Here is a 24,448-nt window from a genome sequence, read left to right on the forward strand (position 1 = left end):
TCACGTTTCCCAAATAAGAAGGATATTTAAAAGGCCTTGTTGAGAAAAACATGCAAAGTTTTTGCAAAGTTGGCGAAGGATTCAAACAGACATTTCTCCAAAGAAGACATAGAAATGGATAATGACAAATGAAAAGATGCACAATGTTACTAGTCATTAGGGAAATGCAAACCAAAGGCACAATGACATACCACTTCATACCACTTCACTAGGATGGCTATATCCAAACACACAAACAAACATACCACACAGAAAAATAACAGGTGTTGGCAAGGATGCTGATGAACTGGAGCCCTTGTGCACTGCTAATAGGAATGTAAAATGGTGCAGCTGCCACAGAAAAGAGTATGGTGGTTCCTCAAAATATTAAAAATAGAACTGCCACTTGATCTAGTAATTTCACTTCTGGGTATACACCCAAAAGAACTGAAAGCAGGGTCTCAAAACAGGTATCTGTGCACCCATGCTCATAGCAGCGTTAGTCACAATAGCCAAAATGTGGAAGGAACCCAAGTGTCTGCAGAGAGATGAATGGAAGACATAACGTTGTCTCTACATAGAGCTTTTATTTAGCCTTAAAAAGGAAGGACATTTTCACATGCACTATGACATGGATAAAACTTGAGGGTATTATGCAAAGTGAGGATAGACATAAAAGGGCAAATACTGTATAATCCCAATTATATGAAGTATCTAGAATAGTCAAAATCATACAGACAGAAAGTAGTTGCCAGTGGTTGAGGGGCAGAATTGGACAACATAATTGTATCAATCTGAAGAGCTATAATATTAGCTTCAGTGTAGATGCAGACAGTATTGAAAAGAAAAAAGAAAAAAAAAAGGAGGGGCGCGTGGGTGGCTCAGTCAGTTAAGCAGTTGACTTTTAATTTTTGCTCAGGTCATAATCTCAGTGTCCTGGGATGGAGCCCCATGTTGGGCTCCCTGCTCAGCGGAGGGGAGGCTGCTTCTCCCTCTTCCTCTGCTCCTCTCCCTGACTCATGCTCTCTCTCTCTCTCATTGATAAGTAATCTTAAAAAAGGCCACAGCATGTAAAAACCAAAAACAAAACTAGGAGGTAAAAATACCTAATAACTAAATAACATTTTAAAACAGCCTTTTCAGGGGCACCTGGGTGGCTCAGTGGGTTAAGCCTCTGCCGTCAGCTCAGGTCATGATCCCAGGGATCTGGGATCGAGTCCCACACTAGGCTCTTTGCTCAGCAGGGAGCCTGCTTCTCCTCATCTCTCTCTCTGTCTGTCTCTCTGCCTATTTGTGATCTCTCTCTCTCTGTCAAATAAATAAATAAAATCTTAGAAAAAAAAAATAAAAATAAAACAGCCTTTTCAGTCTAAATATGACTTCGGCTCACTTTAAGGAAATTAAAAATTACAGTCAAGGCAAAAGTAGAAAGCAAAAATAAGTAATTCCTTTCCCAGAGATTACTCAATAGTTTCTTATATAGCCATCAAGAACACTGTCCTGTAATTTCACATATGTATTTATACTTTAGCTTCACTTACATATTAAATTTAATGAAGCAAGTACTGATGCTTATAGAGTATATAAAGTATACAAAAGAGGCATTATATTATCCTGCCCCTCCCACTTTCTGCCCCCAACAAACAGATGTATTTTCTAAATAAGAAAGGACTTCTTACTTGGGGCAGGCAGCCCACCACTGGATCGTTTGTATTTGCTCTCCTTTAAAATGGATGTGATTTTGTATAAATGACGGAAACCTGTTTTGCATTCAGAGGCAAAAATAAATTCAATTTCATCTTCATGACTTTGGGGAAAAACATGAAAGATGTCATGGATCTGTAAAATGAATAGCTTAATTTACTATACACATTAATGAAAATACTACATAAACAATTCAATTAAGCTAGAGAAAGAAGAATTAATTGATAAATACATTCTGAAACATAAGTAACTGTTAGTGCTAGGGGTACTGTATATTTACAATATAGATTCTATCTTGTCCTTTCAGATTTATCTCACTTTAGTCACAGACTTCATCACTGAGAAATAAACATTCCCAAATGGTGAAAAAAGAAAAATATGACCAAAAGCGTTTTCTTACTCATTATCTCTATTATCCTTTGAAATATGGCATGAGGTTTAATGATATAAATCTTATTACAGAATCTTATTCTTATCCAAAATTTTATGACTTTTCTTTTCCAAAGAGAAATACTATAAAAGTTGAAGGGTGAATCATATAAAGCCTGTACTCAGCCAAGAAGTGATCTGGCTTCATTTATTTTGTATCTTGTTTAAGAAAATGATAAACTCACTCCCAACTGGTAAATTTTGGTATAGTTTGCCAACTTAAAAGAGAAATTCTCTTCTATATTTCCACTCAGGTCCTCCTCAGAGGCGCTGATGAGGTGTTTTTCAATACCTGATGTGTCCGGGAACAAGAGAAAATTTGTAGCCGGGAGATGTCATTTCAGTGACATCTTTCTATCTACAAATATTTTGATTTACAATGTTCAAACTAAGCAAATAATATTCATATTTACTCTGAATTTAAAAGACTCATTTTGATAGTTTGCTATAAAACTTCACTTGCTTTAGCATTCTGAGAAAATATATAACCAAGTACAGAAAAGCATACATACATTTATCCAGATGTCTGTGGTTTCTTCATAGATAATTAGTGGCGTCACAGAGTCAGGCACCGACTCGATGAGTCTCTGTCTTTCCATGGCATCATCTTCTACTGGGATAAATAATTCAGGTGAGATCAACACTATCTGTAGGCGAGTTTGGGAGCGATCTAGTAGAATGGACCAAGCACTATTTAAACAAAACAAACAAAAAAGCACCAAAAATAAAGCCATCTCTCAGAAAATGAATATTCCCCTACTCTCTCCTCTAGTACCCATCCGTTATTTCTGTAATCACAATTAAAGAACTGCTTTGGTAGATGTTAAATTATCACTTACAAATGGCTAATTAAAAGTATTAGCTTTTTCTATACTTATTTTTTACAGTTAGGCTTGAGTGGAGTTTTTTAAAAAGTGGTTGTCTTTAAACTCCTAAAACCACGTATGATCTATGACATTGTTTTCTCCCCTTAGTGTCAACAACTGGCAGTCTTGTGAAACTCCTGTTGTCTACCTTAGGAACTACATATAATCACCTTCACATAAAATCTACAAAAATTTTGCTTAAATTATATAATAACAAAATACAGACGTCCTTACATGTAAGCCCTAAGGTCATACAATTTAACCACAGAAAGTACTGAAACCATGAATAAAAACGCAATGCTCCTATGCTTACAAGATTACAAATCTGCAAGCTCACTTAGCTCAGGAGAAATTCTCTGTGCAGAAATAACTACTCTGCAAATTTACATGTGAAGGCATCTTCAACTGAAGGACAGGCCTAGTAACAAACATTTCTAAAGTTCTGGATTCTAAATTACTTGTAAAAGAGTGACAATTTAACATACGCACTATTTTCCCTCTGGAGTCCATCCAGCTCTGGCAATATATTCAACTCCTTCAAACAGAATCTCAAAAGGTTGAATTAGTTCCTTATCTATGACATCGATAATCTATTAAAAAAAAAAAAGGAATCAAGTTACAGAAGACTTATATCAGTAACTTATACTAGTCTACCTTAATCATTATCTTTAACAGCATGACATTTTTTCAGACTTAGGTATTTAAAAAGGCATGAGAGATATAGCAAAACCAGCAGTAAGTTGTGGGTTACCTACATTGGTGAGCTCTTCGTGTCTAAAAAAGTTCTAAGCACAAGAATTAGTACAATCTAAAAGTCTTTTCCCATGAGTTTATATATACTAACAGAGCCCTTGCTAATAACTGGTAAAAACAAGTTTTAATCACTTTATTTAGACTCTAGTACGAAAGAAAAATAATAATCCCTAGTTCCCAACATTTTAGCCTAAATATGATTTGTGTAATATATTAGTGAAATGGCAACTTTTCCCTTTAAAAATCCAGCCAACACAAAAAGTAAGTTAAAAAAAAAAAAGGGATAGATAGTTCTCCAAGGAAGATATGCAAATGGCCAATAAGCACATGAAAAGATGCTCAATGTCATTAGCCATCAGGAAAATTTAAGTCAAAATCACAATGAGATACAACTTCAAGCTTACTAGGATGGCTATAATAAATACGACAAACAACAGAAGTGTTGATGAGGATGCAGAGATTGGAAACCTCACACAATGGGAATGTAAAATAGTATAACCACTTTGGGTAAACAGTCTGGCAGTTCCTCAAAAGGGTAAATAAACATGTAGCTATCATATGACTGAAAAATTCCACTTCTCGGTATCTATCAAGAGAAGTGAAAACACACACAGATTCATGGTTGCATTATTCACAACAGCCAAAAGGTGGAACACCCTAATTGTAACTGGTAAGCGGGTAAATAAAATGTGGTGTAGCCACACAGTGGAATATTTTTGGGTGATAAGCAGCATGAAAGTGCTGGGGCGCTTGGCTGGCTCAGTCGGAAGAGCATGTGACCGTTGATCTCAGGCCCCATGTTGGGTGCAAGGATTAAATAAATTAACACAAACTTAAAAAAAAAAAGAAAGATAGTGCTGATACATGGTGCAACATAGATGGAGCTTGAAGATATGATGCTAAGTGGAAGAAACCAGACTAGATACTGTATGATACCATTTATATGAAGTGTCCAGATTAGACAAATCTACAGACAGAAAGTAGATCAATGGAATTAATCTAGGGAAATGCAAATCAAAGGCACAATGACATACCACTTCATACCACTTCACTAGGATGAAGTGCCAAGGGACACAGGAAGGTTGGAAGGTGATGATTAAAGGATGTGGAGTTTCTCCTGAAATGTTGAATGATGAAATGATGAAAATGTTCTAAAATTGACTGTGGTGATGGCTTCTGTGAATATACTAAAAGCCATTCGAAACTTTAAATGAGTGAACTGTATTGTATGTGACTTATCTCTCAATAAAGCTGTTAAAGTCTAGAAGAGAAGACTGGGTTTTTTATTGTTTTGTTAATTCGGTTCCATACCTAGCATGGAGCTCAGCGTGGGACCTGACGCATCACCCTGAGATCAAGACCTGATCTGGGATCAAGAGTTAGATGCTTAAGGGTGCCTCCGGGGCTCTGTTGTTGTGTCTGCCTTTGGCTCAGGTCATGATCTCAGGGTCCTGGGATTGGGCCTGCATCAGGCTCCCTGCTTGGCGGAGAGCCTGCTTCTCCCTCTCCCACTCCCCTCCAACTTGTGTTCCCTCTCTCACTGTGTCTCTGTCAAACAAATAAATAAAATCTTAAAATTAAAATTAAAAAAAGGCAGAAGCTTAACCGACTGAGCCACCCAGACTGTTTTTTAATTAATCTTGTGTGCATTCAGCTTATAAGCATTTAACTATCCAAATGTAGAGCAGCAATACAAGGGAAATGTGGGACATCCAACACAGAAGGTGAGTCACTAGTCAATGAATGCTGTCTTTTAAATATTGATCTGGAAAATTAACAATGGCAAAGAGGAAAAACTTTTAGAAAGACGTGGTAAATATGCATATCCCTATATTCCTATCTTGGGAACCAGCAAAAAGTTTCCAAAGCATGGTCCACAGACATCTCAGCAAGTTAAATGGGTTTAAAAAATTAAAAAGTGTATCTAAGATATCTACTAGCCTGGCACAAAAAGTCAACTTGGCATTTTATACTTACCCTTCCTTCAGCATCAATTATTATTTCTGACATCTTAAAGGTGACTTTTGGATTTGCTGTGCCTTTAGAAAGAGACATGAATAATAATCTATAATCAAAATTATTCAAACTAATTTTGCCAGATCAATCCCTTTCATACTTTAGTTAAGTCAGGAATATTGCAGAGTCAGGGCCTCACTGTGTAAGAATCTCAGAAATTCAATTCAAATTCATAATTCTCAACATAGGTATCAAAAAAATATATATGCTTAAAAACATCAAGAGTCAATACAAAATAAGTAAGAGAAATTCTGTATCATTTTGTAATTGACATGTAAACAGCAAAATAGAAAAAAATCATTGACTTATTATGAACATAATCCCTTAAAAATCTTAGTTTCCTAGAAAAAACTCCTCTTTTTTTTTTCAGTCTTGAAGTAACCAGCTTTGTGCACTTACAAACCTTTGAAAAGAATTAAGTAAGATCAGCCTGTGATTAAGAAATCTACTTCAGTGACACTTAATGAATAATCTATCTTTACGAAGGCTGTAAATGACTAATTTGGCCATACCTTTGGATGACTACAGAGAGAATCTTGTTTGGAAAGTAGAAATGAGTGAATATAAATGTCAATGGAATAAAGTACCTGTTTTAGGATAACGGAATGAATCTGCCCTCCTTGTTTCCAACATAGGGGATGTAACATGAATAATTTCCACCTCAGATTCATCATTTTCTTCATATAGAATTCTTAGAATTTTGCTGCCACTGGGAGCTTTTAAAAGGAATTTAAATATTGAAAATTTAGAATAATTATTCCAGAGAATAATCATAACTGACCACTCCCTCTAGTAGTATATTTCCCATAGTGAAAAATAATTTATGTATAAAAAACACTGCCTTTTGTATATCAAAGTCTCGCTAGTCTTTGCACTAGGAAGGTGAATTACTACTAAATCACTTTTGCTCATTAAAGAAAGGTAAAACCTGAAGATAATTATATCTTTTGGGGAGTGGTGGTGGTTGTTTTAATTTAAGTAGGCTCCACACCCAACATGGGGCTTGAACTTATGACCTGGAGTTCAAGAGTCACATACCCTACTGACTGAGTCAGCCAGATGCCCCTGTACCTATACATATTTAACAGGGTAAGCACACCTAGGACTTCAGTTCATGCATACCTTAAAATGCATTCCTTGTTGAAAAATAAATTACTCAATTATATGTATAATATTCCCTGTAACAAAATAAATGCTATTTTTAAAAATTATTTATTTATTTATTTGAGAGAAAGAGAAAGAGCAGGGGAGAGAGGCAGAAAGAGAGGGGAAGAGAGCCACAAAGAGACTCTGTGAGAGCAGATGTGGACTCGATTCCATGACCCCGACAGACACCACGACCTGAGCTGAATGAAACAGAGTCAGACACCCATCCAACTGTGCCACCCAGACACCCTGAATATAAATGCTAGTTAAACAGAATATAGCTTTCTTTTTATGGTTTCTCTAATTCATGTTAGAATCTTGTTCTAACAAACACAGTTATGGCAAAACATTTTACATCTTAAAACTGAGGGGCGCCTGGGTGGCTCAGTGGATTGGGCCGCTGCCTTTGGCTCAGGTCATGATCTCAGGGTCCTGGGATCGAGTCCCGCATCGGGCTCTCTGCTCAGCAGGGAGCCTGCTTCCTCCTCTCTCTCTCTCTGCCTGCCTCTCTGCCTACTTGTGATCTCTCTCTGTCAAATAAATAAATAAAATATTTAAAAAAAAATAAAAAATAAAAAATAAAACTGAATATCCAAATCTAAGACATGGCTTAAAAATAAGTATTTTTCATGGTCCCTCAGAGAAATGTTCAAAATAGGAGCTGCTGGGGCGCTCAGTGAGTAAAGTGAGTAACTTTTGATCTTGGGGTTGTGAATTCAAGCCCCACACTGGGCAAAGAGCTTACTTAAAAAAACAAAAAATGCAATCCATTGTTATGTCATGAAATCTATTAATGGGCAATAACAAGCATTTAAATATACAATGAACAAAAAATATACAATATCAGAGTGCATTACACATACAGGTAAGTATTGCTTCATAAGATTTGTTTTTAGTTTTTGTATACAATACATGTACAAAACATTAGGCTAAAATGTAAAGCAAATTTCTAACTGGATCTTCAGAGAAAGCTGTTTCACAGGCAATAAAATACTTGTGAATTCATGCAGAAAAGGGAGGAATTTGTGCCTTTTTCCTGATCCATTCATACACTAATCTGGCCGTACATTTATGCACTCCAGTCAATCCTACGTTTTTACTGCAACGCACTGGGTATAGGATTTTCTTTTTATTTTGTCACCAATACTGCCACTAACACCAGCCTCTACATGAAAGACTGGCAAAAAGAGTTAAAGACCTGAGGTATTAATACAATTACTTTTTTATTTTTATTAGAATTAATTATAGTAGGATATAACCTATATATTCTAAATAACTACTGATAGGATACAATCTTCATGACTTCATAATCTACTATTCAGGACTTAGCATCGAGCACTTAACTAACTGGCAGTTGAATCTCATAATATTTTAGTTAACTTCTATTATTTTGAACCCCCTTACTTGTTTCAGCTTCTGGACACCACCAGTAGCCAGAATATCTATCAAATTCTTCTTGAAGAACAAAGGTAGCAACTCCAGCTGATCTGGGATCTTCTTCCATGTTGGCTAGCTCTAGACAAACATAAATAGCAAAATTATCACAAGAAGTTCTCTAACTTTTCATAGGTACTAAGCACAATGATTTGCATGCTGAATGAAATCTGCATGCATAATGAAATGTAGCTGTAGTATTGTGGGGAAGTCTGGAGCCAAATGGACTGGATATAAATCTGAGCTCCGTCATGTACTAACCGACTGAACTTGTGCAAATCAACCAACCTCATTCCACTGAAGTGTCCCATTTGTAAATGGGAATAAGAATCATTAGGGTCAAGTGAGTTAATTCACATAAAGCACTTAGAACAAAGCCTGAACCAAAATACGTGCTCCATAAAAGTCAGTTATTATTTCCCCCATTAAGCTACTAACATCATGGAGAAAAAGGATACATGGAAACGGTCACAGTGATTTGTAACTTCTACCCAGAGATGTCCAACTTTAGATCTAGAATGGTTCTTACACATCATGTAATCTTCATCCTTCTTCTCTCTCCCCTTCCTGCAGTCAACTTTTATCTGTTTTACACTTTCCAGTAAATAGTTTGAAGGGAACTCTTGCTTTAAAAATAACCCTCCCAGGATGCCTAGCTGGCTCAGTCAGTTACGAGTCTGCCTTCAGGGTCCTAGGATGGAGCCCCCCTTCCGGCTCCTTGCTCAGTGGGGAGCCCGCTTTTCCTTCTGCCTGTCGCTCCCCTTGTACTTTCCCTCTGACAAATAAACAAATGAAATCTTTGAAAAAAAATAAATACATACTCCCCCCAGCCCATCCCAAAGTCATAAATTTTATAAATTTCATGACATGGAAGGCTGCCTGAACGGCTCAGTTGGTTAAGCATCTGCCTTTGGCTCAGGTCATGATCCCACGGTCCTGGGACCAAACCCTGTATCAGGTTCCCTACGCAGGAGGGAGCCTGCTTCTTCCTCTATCTCTGCTGCTCCCCCTGCCTGCGCTCTATGACATGTGCGTGTGTGCGCACGCGCGCGCACACACACACACACACACACTCTCCCCCCATACTTTCTGTGTGTCAAATAAATAAATAAAATCTTAAAAAAAAAAAAAAGATTTCATGGGCACCTGGGTGGCTCTGTGGGTTAAGCCTCTGCCTTCGGCTCAGGTCATGATCTCAGGGACTTGGGATCGAGTCCCGCATCAGGCTCTCTGCTTGGCAGGGAGCCTGCTTCCTCCTCTCTCTCTCTACCTGCCTCTCTGCCTACTTATGATCTCTCTCTGTCAAATAAATAAATAAAATCTTAAAAAAAAAAAAAAAAAGATTTCATGACATGGAGAAATGTTTGTAATATACTTGGATTTAAAATAGCCCTATTACTAAATGGCATGTACACTATAATTTCATTCATAAAAATGTTAAACATACATTTTAAAAAGTGCTGGGACATAAACCAAAATGTAGTTCTCTCCAAATATGAGACAGACTACAGAGAAGCATTTTTTTAAAAAACTGTTTTATAATTAATAAAATTTTAGGTGTACTATCTGTGAAAAATGTATGTATTTGTGTAACCAATCACACCCTATCAAGACATAAGATATTTCCAACACCTAGAATGTTTTCTCCTGCCTCTTCTCAGTCAATACCCATTCTCACCCCAGAAGCAAACATTCATCTGATTTCTGTCACTAGAGGTTAGTTCTGCATATTCTAGAGTATTATATAAGTGAAGTCATACTTTGTCTGCTTTTTGAGATTCACCAATATTGTTACATGTATCAACAATCCATTCCTGTTTATTGCTGGATGATATTTCAGAGCATACCACATTTTGTTTTGTTTTTTAAAATCCATTCACCTATTAATGGTATCTGGGCTGTTATCGTCATTGTCAGTTATTGGTGATATGAATAAAGATACTATAATCTTTCTTGTATAGGGGTCTTTGTGGGTGTATGTTTTCTCTTGAATAAAGACCTGGGAGTGGAATGACTGGATAGTATGATGAGTGTTTAACTTTATAAGAAACTGTCACATAGTTTTCCATAGTATTTGTATTATTTCATATTCTTACTAGCCACGTGTGAAAATTCCTCTCCAACATTTGTGTTCTTAATCTTTTTCATTTTAGCCATTCTAATGGGTGTATTGTAATATGTCATAGTGATTTCAATATTATAGACAAGCATCAATGTATTGTTTTTGGTTATCTGTATTTTCTATATAGTCAGACAAATATGCAACATGATTCAATAATCCCCTTTCCAAAAATTCTGAGTCCAGAAGTGTTTGGAACTCAGAATTTGGGGGATTTTTCATATGTATCATGTATCTACCAAATAATTATGTAACATCTCTGGCAGGATAATCAAATACCCTGTAACTGAATACACTAATATTCCTGCAGCAAACTTATGAATAGACCCACTAAGTAGGATTAAGATTATAAATAGCCTCAGGTCAGTTCAGGACAGGTTTTGCCAGCAAATAAGTTTTAGCTCTCAGCTACTGAAAACTAAGCTCAGTTTTTTTTTTTTTTTTTTAAGATTTTATTTATTTATTTGGACAGACAAATCACAAGGAGACAGAGAGAGGGGGAAGCAGGCTCCCCGCTGAGCAGAGAGCCCAATGCGGGGCTCGATTCCAGGACCCCGAGATCATGACCTGAGCCGAAGACAAAGGCTTTAACCCACTGAGCCACCCAGGCACCCCCTAAGCTCAGTTTTTAAAAGTTTCTTGAATTTTGGAATTAATGATATAGGCAAAACCAGTGTTCGGTTTTCTTGGATCTTTCAACTACCCCAAAGTTATACCCACCATATTGTTTCATATTTGTTCTCTTTCGGATGTGAGAACCACTCATTTCTATCTCCCTTTCACTTACTATAGACTTCAATTATTAAGAGTTATTTATTACATGAATAAAAGGTATCGCTTTGTTCTTCTGATAGGTCAATATATCATTTGAGAGTGGAGGCTGGTACTATATTACTTTCACATTCCTTTTCATACTAGGCAGAAAGGAAACACTTGCACATGTTCACTGACTAACCCCATCAGAAAGCAGACTTTCACTTGGAAACTTACTGTAAGCAGAGTTAAGAGTGAAGATGCTTACTCTGTACCTATCTTTCTACTTAAACACATCACTCTTACTAGGTTTCAGACACCATCCTAAACACTTCACAAATATAAACTCATTATAACCTCATAAGAGCACTATAAATGACACACCTTTTTAGATACAGAAACAGAGATCGGTTAAATAACTTACTCAAGGTCACAGAAGTACAAAATGGGTAGATCTAGAATTCAAACTGGAATGGTTCTAGACTGCATTTTTATTTTTAATTTTTTTTAAAGATTTTATTTATTTGACTGAGACAGCAAGAGGGGAAACACAAGCAGAGGGAGTGGGAGAGGGAGAAGCAGGCTTCCCGCTGAGCAGCGAGCCCCTTGTGGGGCTCAATCCCAAGACCCTGGGATCATGACCTGAGCCGAAGGCAGAAGCTTCATGACTGAGCCACCCAGGAGCCCCTAGACTGCATTTTTAACAAGTACATTAATCTTGAAAATAATAAACATACCACATACCTATATGCACAGAAAGGAAAATAATAGTAAGAACAATAATATAGCATCCTGCAGGGTGCTGGTGCTTTCTGCTTTAAATTCTGTCAAGAAAGAGATAGAGGCGGAAGGAGGGGAGAGGGAAAGTATTAAGCAGGCTCCACGGAGAGCACAGATCTCACAACACTGAGCTCATGACCTGAGCGGAAATCAAAAGCTGGATGCTTAACCCACTGAGCCACCCAGGCGCCCCTAAATTCTGTCAATCTTCACACAATATCCTGTGTGGAAAAACAATTCTACAGAAGAGAAACTAGACTAAAAAATCTTAATTCTATCGGTTATTGTCAGAGATTTTCACTCCCTCAAGTAGGGATTTTCACTGCCTCAAGTAGGATAACTAGTACATAATGAGAGTTCAATGTTTGTTAAAGCATAAAGAAACAGCTAGGAGGGCGCCTGGGTGGCTCAGTGGGTTAAGCTGCTGCCTTCGGCTCAGGTCATGATCTCAGGGTCCTGGGATCGAGTCCCGCATCAGGCTCTCTGCTCAGCAGGGAGCCTGCTTCCTCCTCTCTCTCTCTCTGCCTGCCTCTCTGCCTACTTGTGATCTCTGTCAAATAAATAAATAAAATCTTAAAAAAAAAAAAAAAAAAGAAAAGAAACAGCTAGGATTTCCAACTTAGATTTACTAATCATCAACCTAATCCTACTGTCATTGGTAGCCGTTCTGATTCCCTGACTCCAAATGGAGATGCAAAACATGTACTTTTCTTCCTTCCTTCCTTTCATTCTTTCTTTCAATATTTATTTATTTATTTGACACACAGAGAGAGAGAGAGAGAGAAAGGGAGAGAGAGTGGAAGCAGGGAGGTAGCGGTGGGTGGAAGGGCAGAGGGAAAGAGAGAAGGAGGAAGCAGCCTCCCCACTGAGCATAGAGTCTAACACGGGGCTTTATCTAAGACCCTGAGATCACAGGGTGCCTGGGTCGCTCAGTGGGTTAAAGCCTCTGCCTTCAGCTCAGGTCATGATCCCAGGGTCCTGGGATTGAGCCCCACATCGGGTTCCCTGCTCAGCAGAGAGCCTGCTTCCCCCTCTCAGCCTACTTGTGATCTCTGTCAAATAAATAAATAAAATCTTAAAAAAAAAAAAAAAAAAGACCCTGCGATCACGACCTGAGCCAAAATCAAGAGTTGGATGCTTAATAGTCTGGGCCACCCAGGCGCCCCCAAAACATGTACTTTTCACTTAAAAAGTTCCCTATTCCATCCCCTTTGGCCTATCTGATGTTCCACAGAATCTTTGTCCACTTAAACCTGGATAACGTCAACAGTCAAGTTTTGGTGTCCTCGCCTCTAGCCCTGGGATTTTCAAACACAACTTTCACAAAGTATCCACAACAATTTATCTATAATATGACTCTGACCACACCATCCAATTGTTTAAAACTTTCAGTGGACCCTCACATCATGTTAGAGACTCTGCTGATTTACATGAGATACAGATAACCTTTGTCTTGATTACCATTACCTTCTTGATTCAAGCCTTACATTTTAGAACTGTCATACCGCTTTCAACTCCTCATATACCACCTTCTGCATTAAGACCTTTCTCAGGTGGTCCCCTCACTGGAATGTACCGGTTAATGTGCAGTCATATCTAAGATCAGGTTAGGTGCCAGTTAGGTGTCATCTCTTATAGGAAGCCTTTCCTAACCACTATCCCATACTGATACCCTCACAACACCCTATATTTGCTTATCATTCTGTTTTATTATTCATATAGTTTCCTTGAGGGTCTGGGTTATGTCTTACTCAACTCTGTACTCTTAGTTCCTGCCATGTTACCTGGTGCATAGGAACTTAACCTATCTTTATTGACTGATTGGAAAGCTAGAACAGATTTCTTGACTCCTAATTCAGTGTTCTTTCTACCAACGAAAATTGTTCAGGAAACGGCTTCTTCTATAATACTGATAATCCTAATAATGAAAAAAATGTTTGTTGTCAATACACTACTGTATTCTAAAATAACTTAATCAGAAATATGCCCAATAATTCAGCTTTGTGAACATTGGATTAAATAAGATTGAACAAATGAATTTTGAAAGTGACCATCCTTCACTGTGGAACTTACTAATCTTTTGTTTCATGTGTTCAAAGAAAAAGCAATACACCATTTCCCATCTTTCATTTGTATGAAAGCTTCAGAGGAAAACATCTACATCTTTCCTGTGCTTTGAGCTGTGATTGAGAAGTGATTACTATAATCACTTCAATGAAAATTAATTATTTCCACAATACACACAATTCTACAAAGTTTCATTTTTCCTATTATGATAAAGTAGGCTCTCCAAGAAGGGGAGATAAATTTTTGTGTATTAGGTATTTGTTTGTTTCCCAAAAGCAAGATTAATTTTTTTTAAGATTTTATTTATTTATCAGAGAGAAAGAGGGAACACAAACAGGGAGCAGCAGCAGGAGAGGGAGAAGCAGGCTCCCCTGATGTAAGCAAGGAGTCTGATGTGAGACTCGATCCCAGGACCCCAGGATCATGACCTGAGCCAAAGGAAGATGCTCAACCGACTGAGACACCCAGGCATCCCAAGATTTTTTTTTTTAAAGATTTTATTTATTTATTTGACAGACAGAGATCACAAGTAGGCAGAGAAGCAGGCAGAGAGAGAGGAGGAAGCAGGCTCCCCACAGAGCAGAGAGCCCGATGTGGGGCTCGATCCCAGGACCCTGAGATCATGACCTGAGCCGAAGGCAGAGGTTTTAACCCACTGAGCCACCCAGGCGCCCCCCAAGATTTTTTTAATTGAAATATTACTTTAATGAAAACAGTTTTGGGGAAATCCGGGCAGTCTTAGTAAGCTAAAGAAACAATCATGTCAAAGGTGCTACAGTGCTATCTGAAAATGAACATTAAAATAAGGCAGCATTATGTGAGTGGTACATATTATTTATCCTCTGTACTTTTTTAAAGATTTGAATTTAAAGTATAAAGGTAACCTACTTTGCCTCAATTTCAAAAAGTGAGCAAAGGCAAAATTTTAAAAATGCTTTTCAGAAAAGTAAATTTGAAGAATTATGTGTTACCATTGTGCACATAGGTGAGCCTCCTTTCTTCTCTGGTTACGATGTTGGATATCCAAATATCATTGCTATGTATAAAAGCAATCCAGTCTGGATCAGCTGGGCATAATTTGGGATCCATGCGAATGTTGGGACAACTAGTCTCTACTAAATTCGGCCGTAGGGGTTGTTGCTAGAAAAGAAAAAACATTTTTAAAGCAAGTATCAGGCTGATACATACTTTATTCATTTGCCAACACCCTTCCTATAAAATGAACAGTAATTCCAAGTAAAATGTCAAATATAACTGCTCCTCAGAAAAATATACTTTTGCAAGCCTTAACTTACAAGGACAGACTCTTTTTTTTTTCTTCTTACTATCAATTAGAAAGCTAATGGTAATAGGAAAGTAAATAAGGATTTTTTTTAAAGATTTATTTATTTGAGAATGAAAGCAAGAGAGAGAGAGCACTCGAATGTACATGGAAGGGCAGAGGGAGAGGGAGGAGAAAAGCAGATTCCCTACTGGGCGCAGAGTCCCACCACCCATGACCCATGAGATCATGCATGACCTCAGCCAAAATCAAGAGTCAGACACTTAATCCAGTGAGCCACCGCAGGGTGGAAAGTAAATTAAAAAATATAATAGTGCTTCATAAGTTTTATTATCCAAACCTGTTTAATTATTGCTTGTTAAATACTTTTATTAAGCACTTACTTACTGAATACTTATTCAATATTTCAAATTCATTTTATCAATATAAAATAGTACACTCAAAAAGATTTAACAAAAGCCAGGATATTACAATTCCAACAAAAGAATAGTTCTAATACCATGTAAAGAATTATGGAGAGGGGTGCGTGTGTGGCTCAGTTGTTGAGTATCTGACTCTTGATTTCAGCTCAGGTCATGACCTCAGGGTCATGAGATCAAGCCCCCACATCAGGCTCTACACGCACTGGGGATTCTGCTTGAGATTCTCTCTCCCTCTGCCCCTCCCCCACTCACTCTTGCTCTATCTCTTGCTGTTTCTCAAATAAATACATCTTGGGGTGCGTGGGTGGCTCAGTTGTTAAGCATCTGCCTTCAGCTCAGGTCATGATCCCAGGGTCCTGGGATCGAGCCACGCACCTGCTGAGCAGGGAGCCTGTTTCTCCTTCTCCCACTGCCCCTGCTTGTATTCCCTCTCTCCCTGTCTCTCTCTCTCTGTCAAATAATTAAATAAAATCTTTTAAAAAAGAAAAAACAAAACAAAACAAAAAAACATAAAAAATTGCCTGGAGTAAAAGCAAACATTTAAAATGAATTAAGTTTCTTGGGTGCCTGGGTGCCTCAGTCAGTTAAGTATTTGGCTCAGATCATGATCCGAGGGTCCTGAGATCAAGGCCCGCATCAGGCTTTCTGTTCAGCAGGGAGTTTGATTCTCCCTCTCCCTCTGCCTGCTGCTTTGCCTACTTGTGATCTCTCCTTGTCAAATAAATAAATAAATAAAATCTTAAAAAATCAGTTAAGTTTTTAGGAGAACCAAAATTAGACTGCCTTGTCGTAACAATATCTTCCAAAATCCTCCTCAAATTTTACTCAGAAAATGGGCATTGATGTCCTTTACTAAACCTTCCTACATAGCAAGTATTTTTAGCATTTAAAAAATTACCTATTGGGGCACCTGGGTGGCTCAGTGGGTTAAAGCCTCTGCCTTCGGCTCAGGTCATGATCCCAGGGTCCTGGGATCAAGCCCCACATCAGGCTCTCTGCTCAGCAGGGAGCCTGCTTCCTCCTCTCTTTCTCTGCCTGCCTCTCTGCCTACTTGTGATCTCTGTCTGCCAAATAAATACATAAAATCTCTTTAAAAAAAAAAATTACCTATTAACGTCACTGCAAAAATGATTAATTCTTAACACAAGAAATTAATACTTATGTATCTTGCTTTCTTTACTATTAAATTTCTCACTTGGTGGGTAAATTTAATTTTTTGATTTAATTACCTTTCTGATTTGGATGCAAATAACCTTTAGTACCCAAAAACAGATTTAACAAATAGTAACATGAACTTACAGTAAATCCTTGTGGCCCTCCATCTTTTACATGATAAATTCCACTACCAGCTTGAAACAGAAATGTTCCACTTCCTTGGTGATAATCATAGGAAGCAATTCCAACAGTTCCAATGCGTTTCCTTTCTCTTAATAGTTCTTCTTCTCGAGAATACATTCCATAGTCCAGTGTTGCCTAATGCAAAAGGAAATAGAAGTCACCTACTTCAGTCTTCTGAAAGCTTTCCACTGAAATCCTAGCATCTCCCATATTACCAAGTCTACATGTTCAATGACTCCAAAATGTGACAGTTAACATTAAGCAAACTAATTTAAGAAGTTTCCTGGAAGATTTCCTGGTAAAGGGTCTCTAGATGATTACTGCATATAGTGGAAAACGAGAATTGCCTCATCACCTTGGCTTGGCATTCTAGACTTTCTACAACTTAAATGTAATTGAGCAGTGTTGTATGTAGTTAAGAGCACAGACTCTGAAACCAAGTGGTTTGAATCTAGGCTATGATACTCATTAGAACACTGACTTTGGGAAGTAGTTTAATTTCTTCAAAAGTAATTGTTCTCACTTTCAAAATAGTAATATATCATTTACTTCAGCTTTGTGAAGATTAACTTAGATAAAAACACGTCAAGCGTTTAGCACAATGATTGGCATAGAGTAAGTTCTCAAGTATCAGCTGTCATTAATACCTTCCCACCACATCTATTAATACTCTTCAAATAAAACCCTAGATCGGGGTGGTCATGTCACGGACATAAAACCCAACTTATGAGTTTCTGCCTCCTGGTCTTTGTCTGTTCCACTATCCCCTTTGAGAGGCTATTTTTCTTTCATCCATCCAAGTTCTACCATTATCCCAAAACCTTAGCTCTGATTCAATCTTGCCAAAGAAAGTTTCCTGATCCACTATGATGTACAGTCATCTCTTCTTTAAAATTTATGTAAGAGTTACTATGTCTTTTACTTATTTGACTGTGATACCATTTTTCACTCTTTTCAGTATTTCTGACTAGAAATAGGTTAAAAAAAAACCTTAAGAGCAGACTTTGTGTCACTTTGTTTTCCTACCTGCAGCATCTGTTAAAATCTCTCTCAAAGACTATCTGTAATTAATGACTGATGATGATGAGGGGTTTTCCTAAGCTAGAAATATTATTTGATGCAGGTATAAAATTTAAAAAGGAATACATGGGTGCCTGGGTGGCTCAGTGGGTTAGGCCGCTGCCTTCGGCTCAGGTCATGATCTCAGGGTCCTGGGATCGAGTCCCACATCGGGCTCTCTGCTCAGCAGGGGGCCTGCTTCCCTTCCTCTCTCTCGGCTCAGGTCATGATCCCAGGGTCCTGGGATCGAGCCCCGCATCGGGCTCTCTGCTCAGCAGGGAGCCTGCTTCCTCCTCTCTCTCTCTGTCTGCCTCTCTGCCTGCTTGAGATCTCTGTCTGTCAAATAAATAAATTAAAAAAAAAAAAAAAAAGGAAATGTATCACTCCAAAACTAAGCTAGCACACTGAAAGTAAACACTGTTTACTTTATCAAATTTTAACTGTGTGCATCAAAGAATGTGTATTAGTTTCCTAGGGCTGCTATACCACAAACTTGGTGACTGAATAAAATAGAAATGTATTCTCTCACAATTCTGAAGGACAGAAGCCCAAAATTAAGAGCTCAGTAGGGTCATGTTTCCTCCAAAGGCTCTAAGGAAGAATACTTCCTTGCCTCTTTCAGCTCTGGTGGCTGATGGACTCTTTGGTTTATGGCAACATTTAACTGTAATCTTCAGATGATCTTTACCCCTCTGTGTCTGTTTCAAATTTCCCTCTCCTTTGTCATGTAAGAATACCAGTTGGATTGCCTGGGTGATACAATCAGTTAAGCATCTGACTTTAGGTCAGGCCATGATCTCGGGGTCCTGGATCAAACCCCAAGTCGGGCTCCCTGCTCAGTGGGAAATCTAATTCACCCTCTCCCTGTCCCCTCCCCCAGCTCATGCCCTCTCATTAATAGATAAATAAAATCTGAGGGGGGAAAAAAAAAGAATACCAGTTACTGTATTTAGGGTCTACCCTATACCCAGAATTATCTCATCTTGAGATCTTTAATTGTATCTGGAAAGACCCTATTTCTTTTTTTTTTTTTTTTTTTTAAGATTTTTACATTTACATTAGATTATTTATTTGACAGATGGCGATCACAAGTAGGTAGAAAAGCAGGCAGAGAGAGAGGAGGAAGCAGGCTTCCTGCTGAGCAGAGAGCCTGATGCGGGGCTAGATCCCAGGACCCTGGATCATGACCTGAGCCGAAGGCAGAGGCTTTAACCCACTGAGCCACCCAGGCGTCCCTGAAAGATCCTATTTCTAAACAAGGTCACATTCACAAACACCTTTAGGATTCGGACATATTCTTTTGGTGGTAACTAATCAAACAATACAACACACAAACCATAAAACCCCCAAGCAACCTGAATACAAAATGGGCTAAGAATCTGAACAGACATTGCTCCAAAGACACACAAATAGCCAATAAGCACGTGAAAAGATGCTCAATATCACTAATAATTAGGGAAAGGCAAATCAGAACCAGAATGAGATATCACCTCATACTCCTCAAGATGGCAACTCTAAAAAGCCAAGAAAAGAATAAGAAGTATTGGTAAAGATGCAGAGAAACTGGAACTCTTGAGCACTGCTTGTGGAAATGTAAAATGGTGTGGTGGCTGTGGAAAATAGTATGGCAAATCTCTCAGAAACATAAAAAACAGCTATATGATCCAGGATTTTCACTTCTAGGTATATACCTAAAAGTACTGAAAGTGGGAACATGAAAATATATTTGTATACCCATGTTCATAGCGGCATGGTTTACAACAGCCAAAATGTGGAAGCAACCCAAGCGACTACTAATGGATGAATGGATAAACAAATATGGTATATACAAACTATGGAATATTATTCATCTTTAAAAAGGATATTCTGACACATACTACAACATGGACAAACCTTAAGTATATTATGCTAAGTAAAATAAGCCAGGTACAAAAGGACAAATATAGTGTGATTCTACTTACACGAGGTTATCTAGAGTAATTACACTCCTAGGAACAGAAAATAGAATGGTGGTGGCCAGGGCCTAGGTGGAGGGGTAATGGGCAGTTATTATTTAGCTTGTACTGAGTTACAGTTTTGCAAGATGAAAAAGTTCTGTGGATGGATGGTGGTGATGGCTGCACAACAATCTGAGTGTACTTACTGACAATGATGTACATTAATGTACACTTAAAAATGGTTAAGACGATAAATTTTATATGTATTTCAGCACAATTTTTTAAATGAAGATATAAGAACTTCAGATTAAGATAAATGATGAACAGAAGAAAAAGGATGTCATGAAAAGCATCTTATCCTCCATAAAGGAGGATAGCAACTGTGGAAAGTAACTGTGTTTATTTTATTTTATTTTAAAGATTTTATTTATTTATTTGAGAGAGAGACAGTGAGAGAGAGAACATGAGTAAGGAGAAGGTCAGAGGGAGAAGCAGACTCCCCATGGAGCTGGGAGCCCGATCCGGGATCATGACCTGAGCCAAAGGCAGTCGTCCAACCAACTGAGCCACCCAGGTGTCCCAGTAACTGTGTTTAAATGTATAGATCTAAATTAGTGATTATAGTACTAAACACTTGTCAAAGATAAACTGATTTCATATTAATTAAGGACTACTGCAGTTAAAGAAAAGAGCAAAAAGACAACTTACAAAATGGGAGAAAATGTCTGCAAATCACTTATCTGATAAGCACCTGGTATCCAGAATATATAAAAAATGCTTACAATTTAACATTAGAAAGACCCAATTTAAAATGGACACAGGACACACACACAGAGACTTCTTCAAAATAGATATACAAATGGCCAATAAAGACGTGAAAAATGCTCAACATCACTGGTCATTAGGGAAATGCAAATCGAATGACAATGAGAGACCTCTTTACACCACTAGGATGGCTATAACCAAAATGACAGACAATAATAAGTATTAGGGAGGATGTAGAAAATAAGGAGCCTTATACACTGGTGGTAGGATAGTAAGATGGTGCAGCTGCTATGGAAAAGCCACTTAGTACTTTCTTAAAAATTTAACCAGTTACCACATGACCCAGCAATTCCACTCCTAAATATATACCCAAGAGAACTGAAAATATAAGTCTACACAAAATCTCATATATGTTAAAAGCAGTATTATTCATAAAAGCTGAAAAGCCCAAATGACCCAGATACCCATAAACTGATAAATCAAGTGTAGGAGACACATAAAATGAAATATTATTCAGCCATAAAAAAAAAAACCAACAAAGTATTGTTATCTGCTACAATGTGGATGAGTCCAGAAAATACTGTGCTGAGCGAAAGAAATGAGTCATGAAGGTCCAAATAGTGACTGCATGATTCCATTTATATGAAATGTCCAGGATAGGCAAACCTATGGAGACTCAAAGCAGATTAATAGTTGCCTGGAAGTGAGCAGCTCGGTGGATAGAGAGTTTCCCTTTGGGATGACAAAATGTTCCAAAATTAGATTGTTATGATAGTTGTACAAATAACTCTATGAATAGACTAAAAAAACCACTGAATTCCATACTGGGGTAAGTGAATTGTATAGTATGTGAATCGTATCCTAATTAGGCTTGTAAAAAAAATAAATAAAAGAATGGAAAAGTACATTCCATGCTAACACTAATCAAAAGAAAGCTAGAGTGGTTGTAATAACATTAAAGTAAATTTCAGGGCATATGGGTGGCTCAGTGGGTTAAGCCTCTGCCTTCGGCTCAGGTCATGATCTCAGAGTCCTGGCAATCAAGCCCCACACTGGGCTCTCTGCTCAGCAGGGAGCCTGCTTCTCCCTCTCTCTCTGCCTGCCTCTCTGCCTACTTGTGCTCTGTCTGTCAAATAAATAAATAAAATCTTTAAAAAAAATAATAAAGTAAATTTCAGAATAAAAAATATTGCGAGAAACATGGAGGGTCACCTAGTAACAATAAAGGAGTCAATTTATCAGGAAGACATAATCATCCTATCCACTTTTGTGGATAACATAGCTTCAAAATATATGGAGATTTCAACATTCTCCCTCAAATAACTGAAATAACTAAATTAGTAAGGATACAAAATTTGAATACAATAAACTAACTTCATATAATGTTCATTTATAGACCCAGGAACAACAGAACACATATTCTTTCCAAGTAAACACAGAACATTTACCAACATGGATCATATTCTGAGCCATAAGACAAAACTCAAAAACTGGAAGAGATTCAAGTCGTACAAATTATGGTCTCTGAATACCATGGAATTTGGTTAGAAATCAAATCTCTGGAGAATACCCAAATAAGTGGAAACTAAACAGTACACATTTAAATAACTCATGGGGTAAAGGAAAAATGGGAAGTATTTTGAAGTAAATGAAAATGGAAATATGACATATTAAAATGTATGGGCTGTAATTAATTTGGTACCTAAAGGGAAATTTATAATGCTAAATGCCCATGTAGGAAAAAAAGAAAGGTCTCCAACTAGTAACCTCAGCCACCACCTTATGAAACCAGAAAAAGAACAAATGAAATCCCAAGTTAGCAGAAGAAAGGTAATAAAAATGATCAGAGGGTAAAACAATGAAATAGGAAATAGAAATTGATAGAAAAATCAAAGAAACCAAATAGATAGTAACACTAAGTCAGACTCATTAGAAAAAAAGAGATACTTTACAAGAAGTATCAGGAGAGAGGAACATCACACAGATTCTGCAGACACTAAAAAGATTAGGGAATATTATGAAACTTGTACCAATAAATTCAATACCATGATGAAATGAAAATTCTTTAAAAGACACAAAGAACCAAAGCTTACTCAAAAAGAAACAGATAATCTGAACCTGAATAACACTACCTATAATAAATAAACTGAATTTGCAGTTAAAAACTTTTCCACAAAGAAAACTACAGGTCCAGATGGCTTCACTGGTGAATTCGACCAAATTCTCCCACCAAATTAAAAGGAACAAATGACCTCCAACTTATGCTGTGGCCAGAATAACACTATTACCAAAAATCATACACAATACTGTAAGAAAAGAACTTTATAGACCAATATCCCTCATGATGAGGGATTAAAAAAAATTTTAAACAAAATTATAGCAAATTGAATCCAACAATACTTAAAAAGGATAATAAATCATAACCAAGGGAGTTTTATCCCAGGATTGCAAGGTTGATTTAACATTCAATAATCAAGTGATGCTTTGTCATATTAACAAATTAAAAAATAAAAAAAGAAAGCTTTACAATCTTTTCAACAAACACAGAATAAAACATTTAACAAGGGATGCCTGGGGGGCTCAGACAGGTAACCATATGCCTTCAGCTCAGGTCATGATCCCAGGTCTTAGGATCAAGTCCTGCATGGGGCTCTCTGCTTTTCGGGGAGCCTGCTTCTCCCTCTGCCTGCAGGTCCCCTGCTTGTGCGCTCTCTTTCTGAAAATAAATAAATAAAGACTTAAAAAATATTTAACAAACTCAGTATCTGTTTCTGATAAAAGTCCTAAGCAAGCTAGAAACAGAAGAGTACTTCCCCAGCCTACCAAAGGGCATTTATGAAAAACCTACAGCTAATAGACTTACTGGCTAAGGACTGACTGACTCCTCCCCTAAGATCAAGAACATAAGAACATCTGCTTTCACCATTTCTATTCAACTTTGTACTGGAGGAGTTAGCAAGTACAATAACCCAAGAAAAAGAAACAAAAGGCATCCATATTGGAATGAACTGACAGTGTTTACAGAAAATAAAACTGTTTATATAGAAAAATCTAATGGAGGCTACAAAAATCTAAAGGAACTAGGGGTGCCTGGGTGGCTTAGTGGGTTAAACCTCTACCTTCGGCTCAGGTCATGATCTCAGGGTCCTGGGATCAAGTCCGCATCGGGCTCTCTACTCAGCAGAGAGCCTGCTTCTGCCTCTTCTCTGTCTGCCTCTCTGCCTACTTGTGATCTCTGTCAAATAAATAAATACAATCTTTTTTTTTATAAGGATTGTATTTATTTATTTGACAGAGAGAGAGATCACAGGTAGGCAGAGAGGCAGGCAGAGAGAGAGAAAGGGAAGCAGGCTCCCTGCTGAGCAGAGAGCCCGATGTGGGGCTCGATCCCAGGACCCTGGGATCATGACCTGAGCGGAAGGCAGAGGCTTTAACCCACTGAGCCACCCAGGTGCCCCAAGAAGTACAATCTTTAAAAAAAAAAAAAAAAAAAAAAAAATCTAATGGATTAAAAGAGTTTAAATAAGGTTGCAGGATAAGATCAATACACAAAATCACCTGTATTTCTAAATACTGGCAATGAACAACCAGAAACTGAA

At 37.7% G+C, this 24,448-nt stretch overlaps 1 protein-coding gene across 3 annotated transcripts in view; it reads right to left on the reverse strand.

Annotated features, from left to right (window-relative positions):
- The window catches only part of DPP8 (dipeptidyl peptidase 8), a 64,883-nt gene that overhangs the window by 26,972 nt on the left and 13,463 nt on the right, over positions 1-24,448 (reverse strand). For all 3 annotated transcript variants that reach the window (XM_059180828.1, XM_059180829.1, XM_059180831.1), the window contains exons 5-12: positions 17,050-17,223; positions 15,018-15,186; positions 8,298-8,408; positions 6,335-6,463; positions 5,709-5,770; positions 3,468-3,568; positions 2,625-2,802; positions 1,659-1,818 (exon numbers count right to left, since the gene is read on the reverse strand). In XM_059180828.1, coding sequence (XP_059036811.1) covers positions 1,659-1,818; positions 2,625-2,802; positions 3,468-3,568; positions 5,709-5,770; positions 6,335-6,463; positions 8,298-8,408; positions 15,018-15,186; positions 17,050-17,223 — 1,084 coding nt within the window. The remainder of the gene's footprint in view (positions 1-1,658; positions 1,819-2,624; positions 2,803-3,467; positions 3,569-5,708; positions 5,771-6,334; positions 6,464-8,297; positions 8,409-15,017; positions 15,187-17,049; positions 17,224-24,448) is intronic.

The sequence above is a fragment of the Mustela lutreola genome, chromosome 7 (genome assembly GCF_030435805.1).
Source record: "Mustela lutreola isolate mMusLut2 chromosome 7, mMusLut2.pri, whole genome shotgun sequence".
NCBI classification, from domain to species: Eukaryota; Metazoa; Chordata; class Mammalia; order Carnivora; family Mustelidae; genus Mustela; species Mustela lutreola.